At 43.3% G+C, this 25,190-nt stretch overlaps 1 protein-coding gene across 19 annotated transcripts in view; it reads left to right on the top strand.

The window, feature by feature from the left end:
* Positions 1 to 25,190, top strand: part of CLOCK (clock circadian regulator) — a 1,126,282-nt gene that overhangs the window by 1,022,178 nt on the left and 78,914 nt on the right. For all 19 annotated transcript variants that reach the window (XM_069200997.1, XM_069201058.1, XM_069201081.1 and 16 more), the window contains one exon: positions 20,301 to 20,503. In XM_069200997.1, coding sequence (XP_069057098.1) covers positions 20,301 to 20,503 — 203 coding nt within the window. The remainder of the gene's footprint in view (positions 1 to 20,300; positions 20,504 to 25,190) is intronic.

Here is a 25,190-nt window from a genome sequence, read left to right on the forward strand (position 1 = left end):
TTACCCTTTTTCTGCCTGCGTTCTCAGAAGGCTAATTCAGCATTAGCATCTTCCAACTCCCAGATTGTGCTCAGCCTCTGAAGAGATGTTAAAGCTCTCCCAGGAGCACACAATAGGCTGACCTGAATGGGCAAAGATGACTAGTCATATAAAGACTAGTCATATAATTCATATAATGAATATATAGGCTCTAAGTATTCATTTGACACCACAGTGTCAACTCCTACTTGACAGATCTATGAAGTCACATGTAACACGTTGGCACACATGAAAGCGAGAGGACATGATTAAATTACAATTCTTGCACATCCCCTGTCTGGCTGCTGAAGAGCCTAGCTTTTGTCCCCCAGACTTCTGTCTTTGGATTTGTTGTGATACAGTAACTGCTTCAAACTGGATTTTACTATTTAATGTGGGAGGACACTATGATTACCACAGCACACTCCCCACTCACACCCCCAGCCACAGAGCCCAACTTTAGTGAGGCCAAAGTCCTTTGCCATTTTAGATGTGTCCTGACACATTGAATTTTGGACCTGTTTGCAGTAAAGTAAACAGGAACTGCTACAAAATGTTTGAAGTAAAGCAAATACAAAATGCGGCAAAAGTGGGTAGATCAGGGAAACTTTATTACAGTTGGTCAAAAAGAAACTAAGAGTGTCTTAGGGTGCTGGACCTGCAAAAGAATACCAGATAGACTGAACCTACTGCACCTTTCCCCTGTGACCTTTGAGAAAGCCCTGAGGATGTTGGACACCCTTCCACTTGAAATCAAATGACAGAAGGATCACCAGGGATCATAAAGCAGACCCCCTGGAAGAAAAAAAGCTGAAGAAGTCATTCCTGTAAAGAATCCCAGCTTGACCAATGGCAGCTGTACCTTTATTGGCCTTTGCTGTTGCCCTTTATCTGACACCCTGAGAGTTGTGCTCTGGGGTGCTGGGCGCCTTAGAAGTGTACTCCTGTGGTTGCTTGGGCACAAGAATAAGTTTGGGAACTTTAAACTAAAACATTAACTGCAGAGTTTCAGGGGGGCCAACTACGAAACATATCCAACCAGTGGTTCCACAGCATCAGATTGAATTTCAGTTTTGTCTTGCGTGGGAAAGACCCTTTCCTCAGAAAAACAACAAAGTGCTTTTTCAGATTGGGACTTTGAAACATTTTCGAACTTCCCTACTTCCAGGCCCTAGCAAGGCCAGCTTGCTTGTGAGTTTACCCTGGCCTACATAGCAGATGGCCTCAAATAGTGTGTAGGCCCAATCCCTATATATCTGAGCTGGTGTCTGGATGCTGAGAGTGAATAATATAATAGGATGTTGGTGTGTAGTCTGGTATGGGAGATCGTATCTTGCTACTGTTAGAGAGAGGATGGGCCCATGACAGGATCTGCCTGCTGCTGCTGTAACTTAGGGGCCAAACATGAAATAAAGAGCTTACCTGAGTGGCTTCAGACTCTTGTGTGCCTTCCAACTACAACATACTTGTTTATCTAAAGGTTGGAATAATTTACTAGAGACGTGTCTCCTAACATAGTCAGAGAGATCCCATTGTGTGGAGTTAGGATGATGAGTAACAGCGGATTGAACATTGGCTCCCCAAATGCACCCACTAAATAATATTCTTCTAATGAAGAGAAAGATTGATCTTAGACAGCACTGGAAGTATCCAGCTTCCTTTTCTTGCCTGGAATGTCATCATCAGGATCTGACACATCATACATCTTATCTTCAAGGCCCTAATATTTTAAGTTATCAGCATAATTGATGTTGTCAGCATTAATGGGAGTTGTTCTTGCCAAAAATTCCACTCCTTGGCCCAGGCGTCTGTGTGGTAGAGAGCCTGTAGTCATATTTGAAGGACCTTTACCAGCCAAGGCCTCTGCAGGAGAGACAGTCTTCTGTGATGTACTCTTTTACAGTGGAATATAATTGTTATGTATGACATTAGAAAACTCAGTGAACCTGGTGAACGCTGGGTACAAAGCAACAATAGTATGTCTGTTGGTTGTTCCTGTATGATGCACAGTGAACATGTCTGTCACCTCTTTCTTTCTCCTGCAGGAAGCACCCATGCAGACTTGGTGAGGGCCAGAGAAACAGAGACTTTTATTCCCAACAACGGAGGACATAACAGTAGATATTTAAGTAGCCACAGGATTTTGTATAAATGCTTTTGAATTGTTTCTGAAATATTGGCACTCCTCATCAGAACCTTAGAAAGCTGTTTCCTCCTGAAAACATTTTGAAAGATTATATAGAAAATAACGCCAAAGAGAGAAAAAAAAGAGAATGTCTACTGAAATAAAAGAATCAAGCACTAGCAATGCCAATAGATCTGTCTTATGAATGAAAGTGCCTTTTGTGTTACTCATTGGTGTAGATACCCAATTCATCATACATGTGGTCTGTACCTCATCTTTGTGGTCATGCACCCATTCATCAGACCTCAGACTCACCCTTCCATTCATCCTTTGACACAACTGCAATAAGGCACACACACAATCTAAACAGCATATGCAGATAAATTAACAGAATATAAGTAGAAAAAAGAATATGTGTTGTCTTCTAAACCCAATGGGCATATGTTTTCATTAAGAACACTAAACTTAGCAGCGAGTATCCATCTTTCAAAGGTACTGTAAATAGTCTAGTGTTGTCTAAAGTTCAAGCTGGCCGCCACATATGGAACCAAATTGTTGCCTGTCTTGGAATGGTAAAACAATGATACACCATGGACAACAGCATTCCAAAATGATCTACTGGATTAGAGGAAATTATCATGTGGAATGTCGCACACTAAAAACAAAATAAGCAGCAAGCAAGCAACCCATTTGCACTGCCTAGAGAGCTGTAGTATCCTCTTAAAACATTAAAATAAAAAGAGCAGAAGCAATGAAATGAAAGGGGAACTGTAATCGGAGAAAATACAAAACTAAAGGACTGGCCAGCCAGAGCTGATACTCAAGCACACTAATTTTCAGGTGGATGTACACACATGATCAGAAAATGCCATCATTCACAGGGTAAAAGAGCCAATGACAGATGCAGACTGAACCATTAACCCACAGGTAGTTATAATTAGGACTATGTTTCCATAAGAAAACATTTTTTGACTTGCCTACATCTTTGGCGCCGTCAATCTTCACAACATTTAAAAGCAAACGTGTGCTGATGATTCTTGTTGTGCCTGTAAAGTTTTGGGGTGATCCGTCAAGCGGGGGCCGAGAAAAAGGCAGGGGTCAAAAAAGGTGCATTTCCCTTGTTAATTCACATAGGAGTTTTGAACACAACTACATTCCGAACCGCTAGATGGAATTACACAAAATTTGGCAGAAAGCTTTTGGTCTGCAGATTATACTTTTTTTCTTTGGTGTAAATCTGTTCAGGATAAATTAAAGATAATCCAAATTTGCATATCTGGGCGGAGCCTAAGCACAAATCTCATGGTGAAATCTGATTGGCTGTCAGAACTTCACCCAGAAAGTGGTCTCACCATGCACTGCTAATTACCCCAGATTTTACAGCACTCATTAAATCTTTTAGGACACCATTGATAATGTATTTTAACATTTCCAGTAAAATTATTGATGGATAACTGTGCATAGTGGGGGCTCAAGTTATAGTTACTTGAAATAATTCTAAGCATATTAGCTGAATTTCTTTGGTTTTGTACGTTTAAAATGTAAGCCTAACTATAACATCCCTGTAACCTTTGTTTTTTAAGTCAACTTCTATGTTTTAGAAAAAATCAATTTCGTAACTATAATGTCCCTGTAACCTTTAGTTTTTTGAGTGAATATGGTTAAAGTAACTTTATAATTGTGTGAATGTCAGTGACATTACCGTTTTGAAACTTTAAAAAGCTACAGAACTTCACCAGCTAACTATAACTTGCACCCCTGCCATGCACCTCATATGACCTCACATATTATATCACTCATGACGTTCTATAACCTCACTGACGTCATCATCCAGTGAGTGTGTTAGTTTGTTTTATAGTTTAAATGGTGGAGGGTAACTACCATATTACTTTTCTACCTATTTTTTATAGCCTGTGTCCAACTAATCAGTGTGTTAACAAAACGCATGTGCTCGCATGCACCATAGGTGTGTAGAGGTATTAAACATGTTATAAAGCTTTTTGGTACTGCAGAAAAAGTATCCAGCAAGGCAAAGATTTGACATACTACCTGCTAATTATTGCAGTCATCCTTGAGCTATTAGAGAGAATCGTATCAGCATGACAATTTCTACTAACATAGAATACTGTCTGCACCAAATACAACCTATGTACAAGTGCTTGATGTGCTTTCTGTAAAGCTTTCACCACAGTATGAAGGCTGCAGGTAGTATGATCTTTAGCACCTTCAGACCTTGGTTATTTTAAGTGAATAGTTGCTCTTTGGACAAGTTTTGCATATAGTGTACATGCACATTGTTCGTAGTAAATATGTTTAAATACTCTGTGGTACATTTTTGTCATGAGAGTTTACTGTCTGCAAACAGTGTGGTAAAGAGTAAACTTTCTCCATAGAATAAACAGTGTTAACACTGTAACAGTACCCACTTTTCTACTTGTATCCTCTTCATTTCTCAAAGTAGGTTCAGTGACTGTCAGGGGTTTGATACAGGTAAATACTCTACGCATTAGGGCATTAGTTACGCAACAATGCTTCAGTATCTGGAATAACTTGGTTTTCCCTAAACTTTTGTATGCAAGTTGAATATCTTGTGCAGGATAATTTTCCCTTTCATCTGTGGTTCATAGTCAACATGAACTCGGCTACCAATGAAGTGTGTAGGGTCATTGTTGAACATAACACAAGCCTACTTTACCTATGGGGGTTGTATGTATGATAGCAGTAATGATGCTTCATATTATTCTGAGTTACTTTGCACTTACGTTCATAGCTCTAATGCTAGACATGTTCATAGACCAAATCAGTGATGTAATCAACGATTTCATTTGAGATGTCATAAATCATGTCATAGAACATGTCAGGAGTGATGTAATTTGTGAGGTCATAAGCAGTGCATGGCGGGAACGCAATGTATATAATTAGCTCTGCCAGCTATAACAGTGAATTTGTGTTTCTTAGTTCAAAACATTCATGTTGTCACTGACATATTCACTAACTATTACATTACTTAAACCTTTTTTGTCAGTAAATTTCTAAGGTTTTTAATTTTAAGCAAAAATATAATTTTATCACACCTAACCATAGTGTTACGTTAACCTTTGTTTTTTTCAGTGAATTTCTAGTTTTTTTTTCACATTACCAAACGTAAAGCTAACCCTTGACTGTGCTCAGCGGATGTAGGCCACAGAATCTTATGGTTTTTTTAAAGGGGAGGAGGGGGGGGGGGGGGATGTGATCCCCCTCCCCAAGCCTTTTTAGGCCTTGCGGAACCCATCCACCAGGTCCTTTTCATTTTAAAGGGGAGAGGGTCCGCATGCCTCTCCCTCTCTCTGAGCCTTGTTAGGCCCTGGTGACCCCATCACCCAGTGCTGTTTTTTTTTTTAATTAAAGGGAAGGGAGGCCACAAGCCCCACTCCCTGAGCCTTGTTGTGCTGCTAGGGACCCCAGGACCTTTTTTTTTTTTTTCAATTAATGGGGATGGGGCCCAGTGCCCGCCACTCCTTTGAGCCTTATTAGTCCCTGAGGATCACCATCACTCAGGCCCCTTTTTAAAAAATGTAAATTGAAAAGAGGGTGGAGCGGAACCCCTGCTCCCTCTTCCATCCCAGGCCTTATTAGGCTCTGGGGGCCCCATCCCCCAGGACCACTCCTTAAAATAAAGTGGAGGGGGTCATGTGCCCCCCTACTCCCGAGCTGTAACCCAGGGCCACCACTAAATTTAAAGGGAAGGAGGGATGCAGTGCCCTCCTCTCCAAGCTTTGTTTGGCCCTAGGGACCCCATTCTCTGGGGCATTTTTTTTTTATTAAAGGGGAAGGGGGCCATGTGGACCCCTTTCCCTGAGCCTTGTTAGGCCCTGGGTACCCCATCCCCCAGGGCCACTACTAAAATTAATGGGAAGGGACCATGCACCACCCCATATATTCATAGACATGGCTACAGCAGAAACTGCTGAAATGATTTACATCAGATTTGGCAGGAAGCTAGACCTTGGTCCGCAGATTGTGCTTTTGTGATTTGGCGATTTTGCGATCCTGTGAGTCCTGTGGGATCTCTGCAATTTTTGCCATTTGTTTTTGGTTTTGGACCCACGGGGATCTCTCTGGGTCAGCTCTGCCATGGGGGCCTAGGGAATCAGAATATTACTTGTTCAGGACAGTGAACTAAGTCATGGAGTCCTGTAATGGCTGCCAGCAACATTTTTCTCATGTTGCTGGCAACCTATCAGAGCTCTCACTCCCACTAGAGTCAGACTCCTGCTGGAGCGACTTGGCCCAAGGAAAAAAGTTCCCTGGGCCAATCAGAATGCTCTATTTTAAAGAATTTGGATCAAGGTACTCTTGAGAGTCCCTAGAATCTAACCACCCAGATATCTATATTGGTTTGAACCTTTATCTCAAACACTACTGAATGGATTTACACTAAATCGCTGAAAGACAATCTGTGTACTAAGATCTAGCTTCTTCCCAAATTTGGTGTAATTCTGTTCTGCAGTTTTGGCAGTAACCCTTCTTAAAGAAGTTTATAGAAAATTGACAGATCACCCAAAACTTTCCATTGCAGAAACTAGTCACCTCATCTCCTTCCCGGAAAGTTTCAGGGTGATCCATCAGGTAGAAGCAGAGAAAAAAGGGGCGTTCCAAAACCTAAAAACTCCATGCATTTTCCATAGACTTCTTTAGACACGGCTGCAGCAAGATCTGCTGAACAGACTGACATCAGATTTGGCATGAAGCTAAATCTTGGTCCGCAGATAGTGTTTTTGTGATTTGGTATAAATCTTTTGAGTAGTTTTTTAAAAATTAAGGGTGAAAAATAATTGTATATTCGGATGTTTATGCTCGCGAGAGTCCCGCAGGAGTCCCACTAGAGATTTAATTTAAAAATGGAGGCACTTGATAGGTCGAGAGGCCCATTTTTCCTGTGAGCCTTCGCCCTCTCCCAGGAGCGAGAGTCTCACGAGCACTGTGATTGGCTCGCTGTTGGAATATTAGAAATTAAACTATCACCATTACTGTTTACTGTGGAAAATTGGAGGTGTTGTGGAAATTAACTAAAAAAAGCTATATAAGGGGGCAGAAGAAGGCCATGCTGCCCCCTAGACTTAAAGAGGAGGTGTCTAAGGGATAACAGCTGTAAAGATTATAAATGAATATGGTTTTTAACTAATTTTTACAATCTTGCAGGACTTTCTTGGGATCATGAATAGTAAAAATTAGTAGATGAGTTCACAATACATACTGTTTGTAGGAATGGATACTGTAGTGCTTGTTTTTGTGAGAAAGTGTGTAAGCGATAAGTACTGTGATGAGTAGATGGTTAAGTCTTATTTTTTTTTTTAATGTTACGATCTTGCGAGACTCTTGCAGGAGCTGGCAAAATATATAGGCAAGAGCAAGCGTTTAGGTGCTCCACCTCTCGGGGAGTCTAGCTCCACAGTACAAGCCAGCTCTGCCTGTTCAACCCTTTGATGCACAGAACTCAGGTGTCTCCACTTGCCTGTGGTACTCATGCTATATTGTTTATTTCTGCTCCCCTCCAGATAAACTCTTTGCTGCACAGTTTACAGGTGATGTACTTTGCACAACCTTTCTAGGAACCTAGCATTATTTTTAAAAAATTGGCGCACCAAGGATTTATTGGGTAGCTGGGGTGGCTGACCTGGTGCAAAAGTCCCTGGCTGAATATGTCGACTCTCACCAAAGTCAATTAGTAAAATAAACCAAAAGTGATGGAATCTTCTTCTTCTAAATAGACATCAATGTGAACCAATCAGAATCCTTCCTTAGGGTGTGCTTCCTCTCCTGAACCTCTCACAAGAGTGTCTCGCGGGCGTCTCGAGAGACCATAAAAAAAAAACTATAGAAAATCTAATATAAAAGAAATCTTCTATAGAACAGTACACAGTTCATTTTTGTACCCTAAACAATGTGTAATGTTTTATTTTGTTCAAAGTTATAGTAAAACACTGTCATTAATTCAATTCTAAATGTACAGTCTCACAAGTGGTTTGTAAGAGCCAAACAGGAAGTACAGCCCCCTTGGAGTCCATGCAGGGGATTGTGCATCTGGCTTTCGTGAGCATCTCATGAGACCCATCACTTAAAAAAAAAAATATATATATATATATCCAATCATGTTTTATTCACTATTCTATTATGGATTATCATTAAATAACAAATAAATTCACTTTTTTTTTTAAAACCCTAGAAATTCACTAAAAAAACAAAGGTATAAGTAACGTTATAGTTAGGTGTAATAAAAGTATCTGTTTTTGTTTAAAAACATTTTTTTAAATGTCATGAAAAAAAACAGGTTAAAGTAACGTTATGGTTAGGTGAATTTCTCAGTGAGAACGTTAACATTTTTAACAAAAAAAAAAAAACTGAAATTCAGCAGTTATAGTTAGTAGCACTAACTATAACTTTCACCCCACCATGCTATGACATCACTTATGACATCTCAAATGATGTTAACGTTGTCACTGAGAAATTCACCTAACTATAACATCACTTTAACCTCTGTTTTTTTCAGCGTTTATTAATTAATGACTTTTTTATTACTAGGGCCTGGTGAGACATCTAGGAGGAGAATATAGCAAAATCTATTACATTGCAAATCTTCATCCCCTATGGTTTGTCAGAGGCAGTAAACAACATCAAAATCGTTACCTACAATAATTTTACATTTTGTGTCACAAAATACATATGAATAAGTTTTGTCAGAGAGAAATAACAATCAGCCCTAAAATGTGTGTTGATTTTAACATATGCTTTTGGCAATCAACATGCCAAGCCTAATGTGATTATCATAACTTTTTGTAATAAAAAAATCAGACCTACATAGTGTACATAAATTACAGTTGTCAAAGCTAAATGCAATATCTTCTGAGAGGGCCTAACAAGGATTCTGCCCGTACAAATCTTCTATAGCCCTGCTTTGTTAGACGCGGGTAACCAGCTCCGAAATGCTTGCTACCATAGTAATCTATGAAATTTCATGTCACAAAATAAATACCTGTAGGCTTTAATACAGAGTATCAGCAATTTACCCCTAAATACGTATTGAATTTCACATATTCTTTTTACAATCAATGTCAGGCCTCCTCCTTGATCGTAACTTTTCATTATAAATAAGCCTATAACCTTTCTCATTGGCTTGTCACCATATGCAATTTAAACCTAATCAACTTGCCTGCAAGTCAACCATCAGGTACAAGAATTAAATTACAAATATGTACAATATACAGTTGTCAAAACAATACAAAATCCCTACTAATGGAACCTAATGAGGATTACCATAGTCCAAATTATCTATTCCCATAGTTTGTCCAGGTAGGTCATCAGCACCAGAACACTTGCCTATGATACTGATCTGCAAAATTCCATGTAAAGCACATAGTTTTCTAAAAAATTAAAGCCTACAAGGTTTGTCCTAACTTTTCATTAAAAATAGATCACACCTAAGAAATCTGATATAACTTTTCCCATTAAACCGCTGAGGCCTCTATCCTTTACCAATGGATTAATATGACATCCAACACAGGACTAAGGAAATGGGCTGAAGTTGGCAACTATTTGGCATATGTTTATAAAATTACAAATATGTGCAAAATTACAGTTGTCAAAACAATACATAGCCCCTCTCAGTAGAGCCTCATAAGAATCATCACAGTAAAACTCTACTCCCAGGGTTTGTCAGAGTGGAAGACCAACACGTATGATAGTAATCTTTGGTATTAGATGTACCCAACTACCTTTCTATGGTCTGTAACGTAATGTGACAACAACCCACTGTTGGAGGCCTACTCGATTACATATGCTTTTCACAATAAATAAACTAGGCCTACTGCCTTTGTGATAGCTTTTCATAATAAACAAGTCAGACCTGTGGCACTGGGCATAACGTTTCCCTGCACACCAGTCAAGCCTATAGCTGTTATAATTAGCTTGCCACCATACTCGCCTCAACTGAGCATATATTCTCCCACAAGGCAATCATCACTCATTCCAAAATTGTAAATGTGTACAAACTTGCAGTTGACAAAGCAAAATAGTATATTTCCTTAAAGGGCTTACCAAGGATTCTCACAGTGCAAATTTTGTATACACATGGTTTACCAGAGGAGTTAACCAACACCAAAACTCTCGCCTATTAAGGTAATCTATGGGACTCCGTGTAACAAAAAAAACTATCTGTAGGCTTTAATTCAGAGTAATAACAATCCACCCTAAAATTCCTATTGGCTTTAACATATGATTTTCATAATCAGTATGCCAGGCCCACTGCCTCTATCATAACGTTTGCTGTCAAAACAATCAGGCATATAGCCTTTATCATTATGTAACCAATTTAAGTCAATTGTACTGAGCTTAAACTTTCCACTAGGCAACCATCCTGCATAACAGTCATAAGAGTAAAAATGTATTCAAAATTATAGTTGACACATCAATCACTCAATCAATTTGTAAAGCGCGCTACATACCCGTGAGGGTTTCATGGTGCGGGGGGAGGGTGCTACTACTGCTCGAAGAGCCAAGTCTTGAGGAGTTTTCTGAAGGAAAGAAGGTCCTGGGTCTGTTGTAGATGCAACGGGAGGGTGTTCCAGGTCTTGGCGGTGAGGTACGAGAATAATCTGCCGCCGGAAGATTTGCGCCGGATGCGGGGGATGGAGGCGAGGTTGGCGGAGCGGAGCTGCTGGGTGGAGGTGTAGAAGCTGAGTCTGTTGTTCAGGTATGTTGGTCCGGTGTTGTGGAGTGCCTTGTGTGTGTGGGTGAGGAGCTTGAAGGTGATCCTCTTGTTGACGGGGAGCCAGTGCAGGTCTCTTAGGTGGGGGGTGATGTGGCAGTGGTGAGGGATGTTGAGGATCAGTCGGGTGGAAGGCGTTTTGAATGCGTTGGAGGCGTTGTAGGAGTTTGGATGAGATACCAGTGTAGAGCGCGTTGCCGTAGTCGAGTCTGCTGCTGACGAGGGCCTGGGTTACTGTTTTTCCTGTTTCTGTTGGGATCCATTTGTAAACTCTGCGGAGCATGCAGAGGGTGTTGTAGCAGGAGGAGGGGATTGCGCTGACCTGCTTTTCCATGGAGAGCGAGGAGTCGAGGGTGAAGCTGAGGTTTCGTGTGCTGTCTGTGGGAGTCGGTGGGGGACCCAGTGGGGTCGGCCACCACGAGTTGTCCCAGGCGGAGGGGGTGCGCCCAAAGATGAGGACCTCTGTTTTGTCCAAGTTCAGTTTCAGCCGGCTGTCTCTCATCCAGTCGGCGATGGCTTTTAGTCCCTCATGGAGGTTGGTTTTGGCGGTGTGCGGGTCCTTGGTGAGGGAGAGGATGAGTTGGGTGTCGTCGTCGTAGGAGATGATGTTGAGGTTGTGCTGATGGGCCACTTGTGCGAGGGGGGCCATGTAGATGTTGAACAGCGTCGGGCTGAGGGATGTGCCCTGGGGTACGCCGCAGATGATGTTGAAGGCTTTGGATTGGTACGGGGGAGGCGGACTCTTTGGGTTCTGCCGGCGAGGAGGGATGTGGTCCATTCGAGGGCCTGGTCCTGGATTCCTGCTGCGTGGAGGCGGAATTTAAGGGTGTGGTGACAGACGGTGTCAAAGGCGGCTGATAGGTCTAGGAGGATGAGGGCTGATGTTTCTCCATTGTCGAGGTGGCTTCGGATTTCGTCTGTGGCGGCGAGGAGGGCGGTTTTGGTGCTGTGGTTGCGTCTGAAGCCAGACTGAGAGGGGTCGAGGATGTTGTTGTCTTTGAGGTACCGGGTGAGCTGAGTGTTGACGATTTTCTCGATGACCTTTGCTGGGAAAGAGAGCAGAGAGATGGGCCGGAAGCTTTTCAGGTCCTTGGGGTCCGCCTTTGGTTTCTTGAGAAGGGCGTTGATTTCGGCGTGTTTCCAGCTTTCTGGGAATCTTGCAGTTTCGAAGGAGATGTTGATGGCTTTCCGTAGGTGTGGTGCGATGGCTGTGTCTGCTTTGTTAAAGATGTGGTGTGGGCAGGGGTCTGGTGGTGATCCGGAGTGGATGGAGTTCATGGTCTTACGGGTTTCGTCGTCGCTGATGGTGGTCCAGGAGGTCAGTCGGTTGGAGCGGGTGGAGTTCGTGGTGGGTAGGGTAGGAGCGTCCGGAGTGTGAGGGGAGTTGAAGCTGTCGTGGATGTCTGTGATTTTTCAGTGGAAGGCGGTTGCTAGGGCGTCGCATAGTTCTTGGGAGGGGGTGATGTCATTGACTGTGGTGTTTGGGTTGGAGAGTTCTTTTACGATGCCGAAGAGTTCTTTACAGTTGTGGGCGTTGTTTTCTAGGCGGATCTTGAAGGAGGATCTTTTTGCTAGCCTGATGAGTTGGTGGTGTTTGCGTGTGGCATCCTTGAGTGCCGTGTGGTTGTCTGGAGTGCGTTCGAGTAGCCATATTTGCTTGCGTTTTCGGCAGTGGCGTTTGGAGGCTTGGAGGTCGTCCGTGAACCAGGTGGCTTTTTTGTTGATGTGGTTGTTGGAGGGTTTTCTGAGTGGAGCAAGGCGGTCGGCGCAGTCGGTGATCCATAGTTTGAGGTTGTGTGCGGCGATGTCAGGGTCGGTGGGGTTGACGGGAGGTTTCTGGGCTAGAGCGTTGGTTAGTTGAAGTTCGGTGACTTTACCCCATCGTCGGCGGGGCAGTTGTTCGATGAGGTGGTGTTCTGTCTGCTTCTTGAAGGTGAAATGGACGCAGTGGTGGTCAGTCCAGTAGAGTTCTGTGGTATGGTTGAAGGTGACTTGGTTGCTTGTGGAGAAGATGGGGTCAAGGGTGTGACCGGCTGTGTGGGTGGGTGTGTTGACGAGCTGTGTGAAGCAGAGGTTGGCGAGGTTTTCGGTGAGGGTGGTGGAGTCAGGAAAAGAAGCAGTGAGAAGGAGGAGGGAGGTGGGAGGGGCCGCAGGAGACGCAGCGGCGGGGAAAAGAGTGAGCAAAAAATGCGGAGTGCAGGTGGCACAGAAGGCAGAGCGGGGAGCAACCTGCCTGCAGTAGCACGGTCAAAGGTTGCTCCCTGTCACCGCGCCGTGGCTGCCATAAGAGGAGGGGAGGGTGGGAGTGGCAGCTGGGAGGCGGGAGGGCCTGACGAATGAGAGGGCTGGGGGGTGGGGCCGCAGGGGACGCAGCGGCGGGAAATCAGGAAAAGAAGCGGTGAGAAGGAGGGGGGAGGTGGGAGGGGCCGCAGGGCACGCAGCAGTGGGAAATCAGGAAAAGAAGCGGTGAGAAGGAGGGGGGAGGCGGGAGGGGCCGCAGGGGACGTAGCGGCGGGAAATCAGGAAAAGAAGCGGTGAGAAGGAAAGGGGAGGCGGGAGGGGCCGCAGGGGACGCAGCGGCGGGAAATCAGGAAAAGAAGCGGTGAGGAGGGGGAGGCCGGAGGGGCCGCAGGGGACGCAGCGGCGGGAAATCAAGAAAAGAAGCGGTGAGAAGCAGGGGGAGGCGGGAGGGGTCGCAGGGGACGCAGTGGCGGGGAAAATAGAGAGCAAACAATGCAGAGTGGAGGTGGCGCGGAAGGCGGAGCAGGGACCATCATCAAAATGATTTCTCTCTCAAGAGAGTCTTTTATGTATTATTGTACTACAGTAGTCCTTAAGTAACCTGTGGGGATGCGTGAAGCCTACTCAGGAGATCTGGACTGTTTAGAAATTAAAAAAATATTAACAAATTATTAAAGTGTGTATCTGTGTGTGTGTGTGTGTGTATATATGTACACACACACACACATATATATATATATATACTTTCCAGTAGATGCAATTGACTTACATTAAATACCGGATTCCTTTTGCCATGAAAAAGCCCCAGGCCTGCGCATCAAGTAGGGGGCAAAACACATCTTGGCTAGTTTATTCAAAATAGAGGATCATCAGCAAATCAATTAAATCTACCTTTTAAATAAATCTCATCACTAATGTACTAGTGACTGGAGACTTTATCATATTTAAAAACTCTTCATATTGCCTTAAACTGTCTACCTAAACTGGTCATTTTCCTTTAAGGGCTTACCAAGGACTCTCACAGTGCAAATTTTGTATACACATGGTTTACCAGAGGGGTCAACCAACACCAAAACTCTTGCCTACTAAGGTAATCTATGGGACTCCGTGTAACAAAAAAAAAAAAATATCTGTAGGCTTTAATTCAGAGTAATAACAATCCACCCTAAAATTCCTATTGGCTTTAACATATGATTTTCATAATCAGTATGCCAGGCCCACTGCCTCTATCATAACTTTTGCTGTCAAAACAATCAGGCATGTAGCCTTTATCATTATGTAACCAATTTAAGTCAATTGTACTGAGCTTAAACTTTCCACTAGGCAACCATCCTGCATAACAGTCATAAAAGTAAAAATGTATTCAAAATTATAGTTGACACATCAAAATGATTTCTCTCTCAAGAGAGTCTTCTATGTATTATTGTACTACAGTAGTTCTTACGTAACCTGTGGGGATGCCTGAAGCCTACTCAGGAGATCTGGACTGTTTAGAAATTAAAAAAATATTAACAAATTATTAAAGTGTGTATGTGTGTGTGTGTGTGTATATATATATATATATATATATATATATATATATATGCTTTCCAGTAGATGCAATTGACTTACATTAAATACCGGATTCCTTTTGCCATGGAAAAGCCCCAGGCCTGCGCATCAAGTAGGGGGCGAAACACATCTTGGATAGTTTATTCAAAATAGAGGATCATCAGCAAATCAATTAAACCTACCTTCTAAATAAATCTCATCACTAATGTACTAGTGACTGGAGACTTTATTATATATAAAAACTGTTCATATTGCCTTAAACTGTCTACCTAAACTGATCATTTTAGTATTATCTATTTGGGATAAAAGAATGCTGCTCACTCATAATTTAAGACAGTTTATCAGGTAGAGCATTAAAGGGAGACATACCCCTTTCTGTGAATCACTGTTACATAGCATGTCTGTCACAAGCATCCCCGCATTTTACCTTTTGATTTTATGTTCGTCTTGGTCTTGTTTGGGCAGTTTCATGGGATTGTGAAAAAAACAATTTTCACACAAAACAAGCATTTGGAATGCAACGGGTCTCGCATTTCTCAGAGTTAGAGCCATTAGCAGTTGTAAACTCCCAACCAGGCTTTTCTTGCCTAATTAAAAGGGAAAAAAAACTAGCGCTTTCGTGCTGCTAAACAAGCGAGATAGCGCTGCGAGAAAAGAGAAACAGTAGTCCACAAACCGGACGGAAAACAGCGAACCTCGTATGTTTTCAGTACTTGGTCGCTGCGCTTGAGGAGGGCTAACCACCGGAAAAGGCATGACATGACGTATGCATGCCTTCCACTAATGAAAGTAAGCAGATTTTAAAAGGCAAGCCCACGAACCAATGAAAGACACTGACGTGACATGTGCAGGAATCCGAGCCCTTTTCCAACTACTACAGCGCCTCGCAAGCGATACGCATGCGCAAGCGCATGCCACTCTGGCTCGACCCTAAAAATGATGTCACTATCCCTGGCAATTGGTGAATTTACATCCATGAACTTCCATGAATACACGTTAAGTGTTACTCCACAATCGTCTCCACAAGGATACATTTTAAATATTTGTTAACCCTTGTTAACTCTTGAATGCATCATTGACCAGATATTCTTAGCCAAGTTGTGGGACTCACGCTAAGGATATTCAGGAAAATTAATGGCTGAGCCAGCCTTGTCAGGACTCATGATCAAGTAACTAATATTCAAATTACTGAACCATATCCAGATGCCAACAAAAGACAATAGTGCCCTATTTCACTTCCTTTAAATTAACGGGTAGAGGGAACGGTAAGACGTAAGAGGCAAAGAGATCACTTGAGCAACTGCTGCATACTTAGAGACCATTGTTCATCTCACTGAGACGCCCTACCAGTCTCAGAATTGTAAAGGAGCGGAGAATAGAACTAGGCCAACTAACATGACCCATCCCCCAGCCTCTGCCTCAACCGCCTGCATTGTTTCAAGCGGAAGACTCACTAAAAGGTGCTGTTTTCTGGAAACTTACATCGGCAAGCATAGGTAAGGCGACTGAATCATGGGAGCAGGCATGGAGAGAGGGTGAGTATTGAGTGGTGGGCGATGGGCAGAGCTAAAGTGAAGAGAGGAGATGTGAACAGGAAGGTGGGGATAGAGAATGGCAAAAGAAGGAAGGGGTAAGAAGACACATGAAGAGTAAATGAAGAACAATGAAAAGAGGCAAGACCATACACTGTCATGGAGTGCAAAAATTAAATTAAACAACAAAAAAGCTTAAGCAAGTAGTTCCATTTTGTCAGCAGTGGAAGGAGACAAATCCCCAAACAGACGCCAAGGTACTTTGGCTGATCAAGGGCTAACTCCGTGGAGTATTGCTTAGAATGCTGTCTGAGAGAGAGCTGGAGCTGCCCATTGAGAGACCACAGCAATGAGGAAAATACAATACTTAGCAGAGAGTAGAAATAATAAGACAGAAGAATTTGATTGATAATAAGACGATGAAAGTGAGAGAAAAATGAGAGGAGGAATAAGACAGAACAGTGTAAAAGGGACACAGAGGGAAAAGGAAAAAGGAAAATGAGGTAAGGAGTAAGAAGAAAGGAGAGAGGAGAAACATGGAGTGAGATGGAAAGGAAAGTAGAGAGGAGGAAAACAGTGAGAGAATGGTGACAGCAAGTGAAAAAGGCAGAAGTGGTCTTGAGTAGGTGATGAGGAAGAAGGTGGGAGGAAATTATGGAGAGTGTAAAAGAATGAAGATGGCAAGACCGGGAGAAAGGTGAAATGACGAGAAGAGCAAGAAGGAATAGAATGCATCGTAAGTACAGGAGAAAGTAGGATGGAACATGAAAAGATGCAGGAAAGAGTACAAATGGTTTGCACCCTCATCTAGTAGCAAAGCATGACATGGCCACTAAACTTCTAAGACCGGCTGTTTGGTAACAGTTCACAAAGGGTATGCAGGCTGCCGGCTTCAGGATAAGCAAACAGTATCTACGAGTGCCCTCTTTTCTACCTTTGTCTCTTTTTTTCCCTCGTTCTCATTTATAACATCTCCTCTCTCCCATGTACTCTTTCCTGCATCTTTTCATGTTCTCGTCATTTCACCTTTCTCCGGTCTTGCCATCTTCATTCTTTTACACTCTCCATAATTTCCTCCCACCTTCTTCTGTCTTATTATTTCTACTCTCTGCTGTCTGCTAAGTATTGTATTTTCCTCATTGCTGTGGTCTCTCAATGGGCAGCTCCAGCTCTCTCTCAGACAGCATTCTAAGCAATACTCCAAGGAGTTAGCCCTTGATCAGCCAAAGTACCTTGGCGTCTGTTTGGGGATTTGTCTCCTTCCACTGCTGAGAAAATGGAACTACTTGCTTAAGCTTTTTTGTTGTTTAATTTAATTTTTGCACTCCATGACAGTGCATGGTCTTGCCTCTTTTCATTGTTCTTCATTTACTCTTCATGTGTCTTCTTACCCCTTCCTTCATTTGCCATTCTCTATCCCCACCTTCCTGTTCACATCTCCTCTCTTCACTTTAGCTCTGCCCATCGCCCACCACTCAATATTCACCCTCTCTCCATGCCTGCTCCCATGATTCAGTCGCCTTACCTATGCTTGCCGATGTAAGTTTCCAGAAAACAGCACCTTTTAGTGAGTCTTCCGCTTGAAACGATGCAGGCGGTTGAGGCAGAGGCTGGGGGATGGGTCATGTTAGTTGGCCTAGTTCTATTCTCCGCTCCTTTACAATTCTGAGACTGGTAGGGCGTCTCAGTGAGATGAACAATGGTCCCTAAGTATGCAGCAGTTGCTCAAGTGATCTCTTTGCCTCTTACGTCTTACCGTTCCCTTCCTTAACAAGCCCGGATATGGTGAGGTCATTTGGTTGCCCAAGCAACATGCAAAAATTCAAAATGTGTGCTTTTCAGTCCATGACTGTAATGTGCACATTTCCGAGGCCTGCTGGCGCATAATAAGAAATTCATGATTGCGTTCAGTAACAATATCATAATCGTTTTTTTTGTTTGTAAAGTTGCAAGAGACCTCGGTAACAGCTACCTAATTAAAAGAATGGGCTTAATTCATTTTAATTGACTGAAATTATCTTTAAAATTTGGTAATTTGTTGAAAAAGACAAGAAAGATTCAGAGTAATTCATATATTAATGTATCTAAATAAAGACTTAAAGAAGTGGTTCTTCAGAATTCGGCACACTCTGCACTTCATCTGTTTCCTTAGCTTCTGCTCGGTAGGATGTGCACATTGATAAAACAGGGGCTGAGATGTTTATGAAAAAGTCAACCTCAGCAACGTATACATGAGTCATGGTTTTCCTTCACAGAGTCACTTACGTCGTGCAGTCTGTATTTTTTTTTATGCTGGGTACTTTGTGATTTGAGAGGCATGTTCTCACGCTTTAGTTCTGCTTTTTGTATGAGTAATCACTGTCGTTCAGCATTTTTCGAAATGGATGATATGAAAACAGCGACCCTCGTATGTTTTCTGTACTTGGTCGATGCGCTCGAGGAGGGCTAACCACCGGAAAAGGCATGACGTATGCGTGCCTTCCGCTAGTAAAATCAAGCAGATTCGAACAGGCTAGCCCACGAACCAATGAAAGACACTGATGTGACGTGGATGGGGCTCCGAGCCCTTTTTAATTCCTAAAGCATCTCGTTAGCGAAACGCTCGACCCTAAAAAAACAGCTGTAGCAAATGTGCTGTGCTTATTCAGTAGGAGAGTGGTAAGGGTGTGTATGTAGCAGATGGTGCATTTTGGAGCACTGGTGAGGTAGCGTACTGTCATTTACAGACAGTTTCTGTTGAAATCGCCCCTAGATTTTCATAGAAATTGAGGTTTGCTGGTAGAAATATATACTGCAAAAGCGAATGAGTGACAGTGTGTTTCAGTGAATACTTATCACTTACACATTATCAAAGTAAACTGTCATGACTTCTTTAGATCCTCTTAAAATCTTTGTTTCCATCAGATTTCGAAATTACAAAAAAAGTGCTTCATTTGTGCTTTACTAATTTCTGACGTAAATTGAAATATGTGTATAGTTCATTTCCCCATATTTAAATTTTGTGTTTGAAAATTACTGACATGCTACCTACAGCCTTTCCATTCCTTTCCTGTACCCCTGGTCGATTTTCACTTTTACAGAGTCCTCTCACTTTGCAGTCAGAGAAATAAAAGTACTCTCCAGTTTCCGATTAGGGGAATAAGCAGCAATTTATCCGGAGATATAACCTGATATTTGTCCTTTGTCTTTCAACGCGCAACATATGTGACAGGATACACACAAGATTTAAAGACATTTTTGTTGCTCATTCATCTTCTGATCTCCGGCTTATTATAGCTGGTGGTGCTGCAGTACTCACATTCATAGCGCCTGTGGTTGTCGAGCCAGGTCAAGCAGACATCGACAGCGAAGCAGCGACAGAGCTGGTCTTAGTTCAGGTTGAGCAACTATGTACGTGGATTTGGTTCTTGGGTATGTATACCCGTAGATACCTAGTCGTCTCTTTCATTTTTACTAGACAGTACTAAAGGTTCATTTTTTTCGGGATGATTGATATCTCAGCTTGGGATTGCTTTCTAATGGCCTAAACACCAATGCAACCCTTCCCCCTTCCGCATGGCTTGGATTAACATAGATCTAGTAATGCTTTTTATATTACCATCTCAAGAAGTACTATTAGAGGGCATTATTTTGAAATGTGGAAATAAGCTACAAGAAGAAACATAGATAGATATAAGCGCAGTTAGAGCATTTGAATACGATCTTCAGCACTATATTTTGTTTGACTCTTCAGATTAGTTTCGATACAGTTTCAGTTAATATTTATGCTCTTCAAATACTCATAATGCTGGACAATTTTAGTAATACAAAATGACTGTGGCAAAAGAGTAGCAGTGCTCCGATATGCTTCTTGGCTTACTTCTTCTGCACTGCACGATGCTTCACAGTGAACACAGTCGGCGAATTCAGACCATCAGACTTTACATTTCCTGTGATTTGGGGGATACTTATACGCGCAAATGGAACGCAAAACATGGTCTGCCAAAACACGTTATTCGTTGATGAAAAATGCAGAGCAGACACTTGTCTTTCAGTGTGTATGCCCGGGACGTTCTTTAAATGTATTTTGTTTTACATTTTTTTGCAGAGTCAACAAAGTGCTGTCAGTAGGCACACTCAGCAACCTTCAGTACCAAGCCAGACTCAGGGCGCACTTTCAGCCCCGCTGTACAACACTATGGTGATTTCTCAACCCCCAACGAGTAATATGGTTCAAATGCCACCTAGCATACCGCAGACCAATACCCAGAGTGCACCTGGTTCCACGTTTACCCAGGACAGACAAATCAGGTACGCAGATGATCTGTTGTTAACTCTTTTTCTGATCATTGTTAACTTTTTCAAAATTTGTTAATGAAGAGTGTCTTTGCATTATTTCATACCAGTCAAAAAGTGCCATTATTTTATTGTTTTTTAAGAAAATAACATGGGCACATGGAAACGTTTTCAAACGGTTTTCCCCCCAAGAGTCTCCTTTCTCGGGTGTGGCTTGACTGCACAGCTGTATGCAAGATGTACTATTTCCAGTTCTGTAAAATTAGCACAGAGTGGACTTTGGTTCCAACCAGAGGTGTATTACCTTCTTCCCACTTGCTGGGGTATCATTGCACCTCCTATGGTATGCTTGCATTACCATGCATGTGTGACTATTTTACATCTCAAAAGTACACTAAAGGGCTCCCAGATGCCCCTCGGCCTGCTAGATTAAGGGAGCATAGAATAGTATAGCGTTAACAACTCTTGACAATGGGCTACATCCGATAGCCACTCCTGGATGTTGGGCACCTGACCCCGGCCCTATGCGTAGGCCACCCTACACTTGGCGGGTAGCAATGTCAAGTCAAGCAGCTTTTGATGCTGTCTGGCATCTCTGTTGGGAGTCACAGTAGTGCCAGCCCTGGCAATGGGTGCAGTTGTAAATGTAAAATATTAGAGAGGGTAGAGAAGACAGCAGTCCAGTAGGCCAAGATTGGGGACAGAACCAGGCTATGTGCATGAAGTCGGCCAAACCCCTATGCCATCTGGCACACTCATCAGTGGCTCGCAATTTAGATCTGCACAATTTGGCTGGAGTGTAATATGACTGATGAAGAAACTGAAAATGTTTTAGATATAGCCTGCCATTGGAGGATTGGAATTGCGTCAGACCGCACATGCCTGCCCACTCCTTATCAGAGATAGATTTAACCAAGGCCGCCTCCCACTTAGTCCTAACTTGTTGCAGGCCCAGTGGCCACTCAGACTTCACAGAGGCATAGAGGCGAGATCGAAGGTGTCAGGAGGAGGACGCTGTTAGGAGGAGGGTGAGTGTTTTATATTCTGCTGGAGCCACTGGGAACTCTGGATAGCATTCCTGGAGTTTTGCACAGATGCGAAAGAAGGTGAACAGATCAAGGGAGTCCATTGGTTCACCTGCACCGGCAGTTAATCTTTCAAAGAAATTCCCATCAGAAAGAAGACCGCCAATCTCCATCACACCTTATCCTGACATTCTCTGAAGAGCCACCCCCTCCCTTAGTATACAACTTAGTAGGGAGTGGGTGAGCAGTTGTTTAAGGGAATACAAAGTCTGGTGACCAAGCTTTGTAGATGATCCCAGGCTTGCTGTTTACACGCACCCGTATCTATTTCACACAACACTGCTCCGGGGACCATCTAATCAGGGCCGGAAGAGGAGTGGGTTGCACTTAGTCATGCTCAGGCGCAAGATGCGTCATGTAGGGGGGAGGTCTGAGCCAATATAGGGCAAAGGAGGCCTCCAAACAGAGGTAATAAAGCGCAAAATCAGGGGCTGCAAGGCCAGCCCGATCATAGGGCAAAGTCAGGGTTTTCCAGCTAATTTGAGGTGAAAGGGGAAGCGCATCATAAGAGTGCGTAAGTTGTAGAAAAAATTACGAGGTGGAGGAATGGGTATGGTCATGAAAAGATAAAACAACCTTAGGAGGATGACCATTTTCATTTTTATATACATGCCCCATTAAAAAAGAGGCAATTGAATCCATCCACAGATCTTATCTTCCAGTGTGGATATTGCTACTCCATAATTCTCAAGTATGACTGCTGACTTGCTAGCACTAATTTATATCCCCAAGTATTTTAAGGAGTCACGAATCCAGTGCAGGAACAACAAGAGTGGGCGAATTTTGGTAGCCAGCTATGGGAAAATTAAAGGACTTAATCCAGTTAAATGCTATACCAGATGCTACCCGGAATAGCGAAAACTGTCAGATAAGCGTGTCCAGATTCTCACCCACATTATTCAGATAGAGTAATGTCGTCCACGTAGAGTGATTTAACAATATTGCAAAACGAGAATGCTAGGGCCTTATGACCATAAGTGGCTCAGTCCCCAATGCATAGAGCAAGGGTGACAGAGACCAACCCTGGTGAGTGCCTCACCAGTTAGGATCAGGCCTGAAAACAACCCAGATCTGATAGGAAGGGACCGTGCAGAGTAGTCTTAAAGGAAAAAGAGGTGTAAACATAATCTCCCCAACTGTCCCCCCCCACACTGATCATCCCCATCAGTACACACCCTAAAATTAGAATCTGTCATTAATGCAATAACAACAATTTACGATCAACTGTCAAAAATTAACAGGTTAAACGTGCAGCACCCCGGGAGGGGAACTCAATGCAGTCAACCACCCGCCCACTTAACGATCAGGAAGGAACTATTACCCTCTTAAAGAATATCCTGATATCAGCGGTCCCTAGAGAGGGAGCGGGAAATTGAGTCGTTGATTAACATACATCTGGTGGCACTAAACAGCAATGTTACAAGGATATTAGGAGCAACACGCAGGGCAATTATAATCAACAACTTATGATGTCAATGTATAACAGAGGATCTATAAGCATACAATTTCTGAGTTCAGTGTGTCACCAGTTGTTCAGTATAGAGGCGGACAAGTTGGAAAGGGCCCCACAATCTCAAGTGTCAGGACATGTGATATCGGAGAGTCCAATATCACTGCCAGGTGTGGAGGACTTGGTGGTGTGGTGACGCGGAGTGCATGTTCCGAAGTTAGTTTTGATGCTGCGGAGGGCATCTGTCAATGATGTGAATACCTATTGTTTTCCCACTCAATTTACAACAGAGACGAGCTGGATATAGCATGGCATAAGGTTCATTATGGTGACGGAGAAGATCCTTGACATCTCCAGAAGTGCACTGGGCCTCCTCTACTTTAAGGTTTAAGTCTGTGAAGATAGAGAGCTTGGAGCCTTGATACGGGAGCACAGCCTTTTCTGGAGCCAGCTGAAGCACTGTATCTTGATCATGATCCTTGAGCAGTCTGACAATGATAGGGCCTGTAGGCGAGCCAGGGACCGGATTGAGGCCTAGCAGGTGGCGAGTGCTCTCTACAACAAACCATTAGGAGGAGGAGTCAGCATTGTACAGTTCACTTAATATTTCAACAAACAACTCCATCCTTCTAGTATTAGTGGATTGAAGGATACCCACCAGGCGTTGGTTGCTTTACCGAGAGCGACCCGCCAAGTCCTCATTTTTGGCAGTCACATTTAGTAATTCGGTATGTAGCTTTTTATAGTCGCAGCAGTGGCGGCCCGTCCTTTAGGGCGGAGGGGCCACGCCCCCGCACCCCTTGAAGAGTGTCTGTCAGGCTGAACAAAGGTCAGCCTGACAGACACTCTTCATGCTCAGGTCAGGCAGCCAGGAGCAGACATGTGCAATTTGCGCAGACTCCTGGCTGCCTGAGCTGAACTTTGCTGGGCTGAGGAGATCACAGCTCATATGGGCATGACCTCGTCGGCCCAGCAAAGGTGTCTCGAGGCCCTTCCCTGGGTGACGAGGAAAGCGTCACCTATTGACAGTCTCCCTGGGCGCTTCAGTTTAAGCCCTGAAGTGCCCAGGGCGAGTGTCAATCAGTGACACTTCGTCACAGAGTGGGGTGGGGTCAGCAGTCTCACTGACCCCATCCCACTCTGTGACGAGGCTGGGACTGCTGCCTTCCCTCATTGGCTGACCTCAGGTCAGCCAATGAGGGAAGGCAGCAGTCCCAACCCTCCTGGGACCTGGAGGCTAAAGGTAAGTGTGTGTGTGTATGTATGTGTGTTATGTTTTACATTGAATGTTTGGTGCACGTGTGCATGTTTGAGTGTTATGAGTGTTGTTAATGGATGTGCGTGTGTGAAAGAATGAATGTGTGTGATCTTGTAAAATGAATGTTTGGTGCGTGCGTGCATGTTTGAATGGTATGAGTGTTGTTAATGGATATGCGTGTCTGCGTGTGAAAGAATGAGTCTGTGTGTGTGTGTGTGTGTGTTTGTGTGTGTGCCCCGCCCGCCCCCCTCCCAAAGCTGCCGCCCACCACTGAGTCGCAGCTAAGGTTGCTTGGTCTGTCTCCAGTGAAGAGAGGTGCTGCTGACCCCTAAAACCTATGTTTTGTCACCAAAATGAAATCATCACTGCAACACAAATGCCATTTAAAAAAATGTAATCCGGAAACAATTGGCCCGGATTGGCAATGTCTACCCAAGCTAAATTACGTCTCTAATGATACAAAAACACAAATCAAAAATGAAAATCTCTGGACAATTATTTTTTTATGGCGATATATCATGGGGCCAGGACTGTGTGTTAAACCTGATGCTGCGGGAGCTGGAGGGGTACCAGACCCAACAAATAGAACAACACTAGAATGGCAGCGCCATATAGTATCTTCAACTCCATGACTCTGAAAGAAAACTCATAATCACGAACTTACATAATTGAAATAAAGAAACAGAAAAACTCCAGCTGATGTAATTCTAGACCTATAAGTGATCCCCACGAGGCTTTGGAATGCCATAGCGAAAAATAGGTAAAAAGTCAGATTAACATCTGCGGGCGCATGAAATCAATCTAAACAACCTCCGTGGAAAATAGTGATTGTGGCAAGAGATGACAAATGCTACGAGTGGGCCCTGGGGGATATAATTAACATCTCAAAGAATGTGCCCAGCTTTAGTG

Source organism: Pleurodeles waltl, chromosome 1_2 (assembly GCF_031143425.1).
Source record: "Pleurodeles waltl isolate 20211129_DDA chromosome 1_2, aPleWal1.hap1.20221129, whole genome shotgun sequence".
Taxonomy (NCBI): domain Eukaryota; kingdom Metazoa; phylum Chordata; class Amphibia; order Caudata; family Salamandridae; genus Pleurodeles; species Pleurodeles waltl.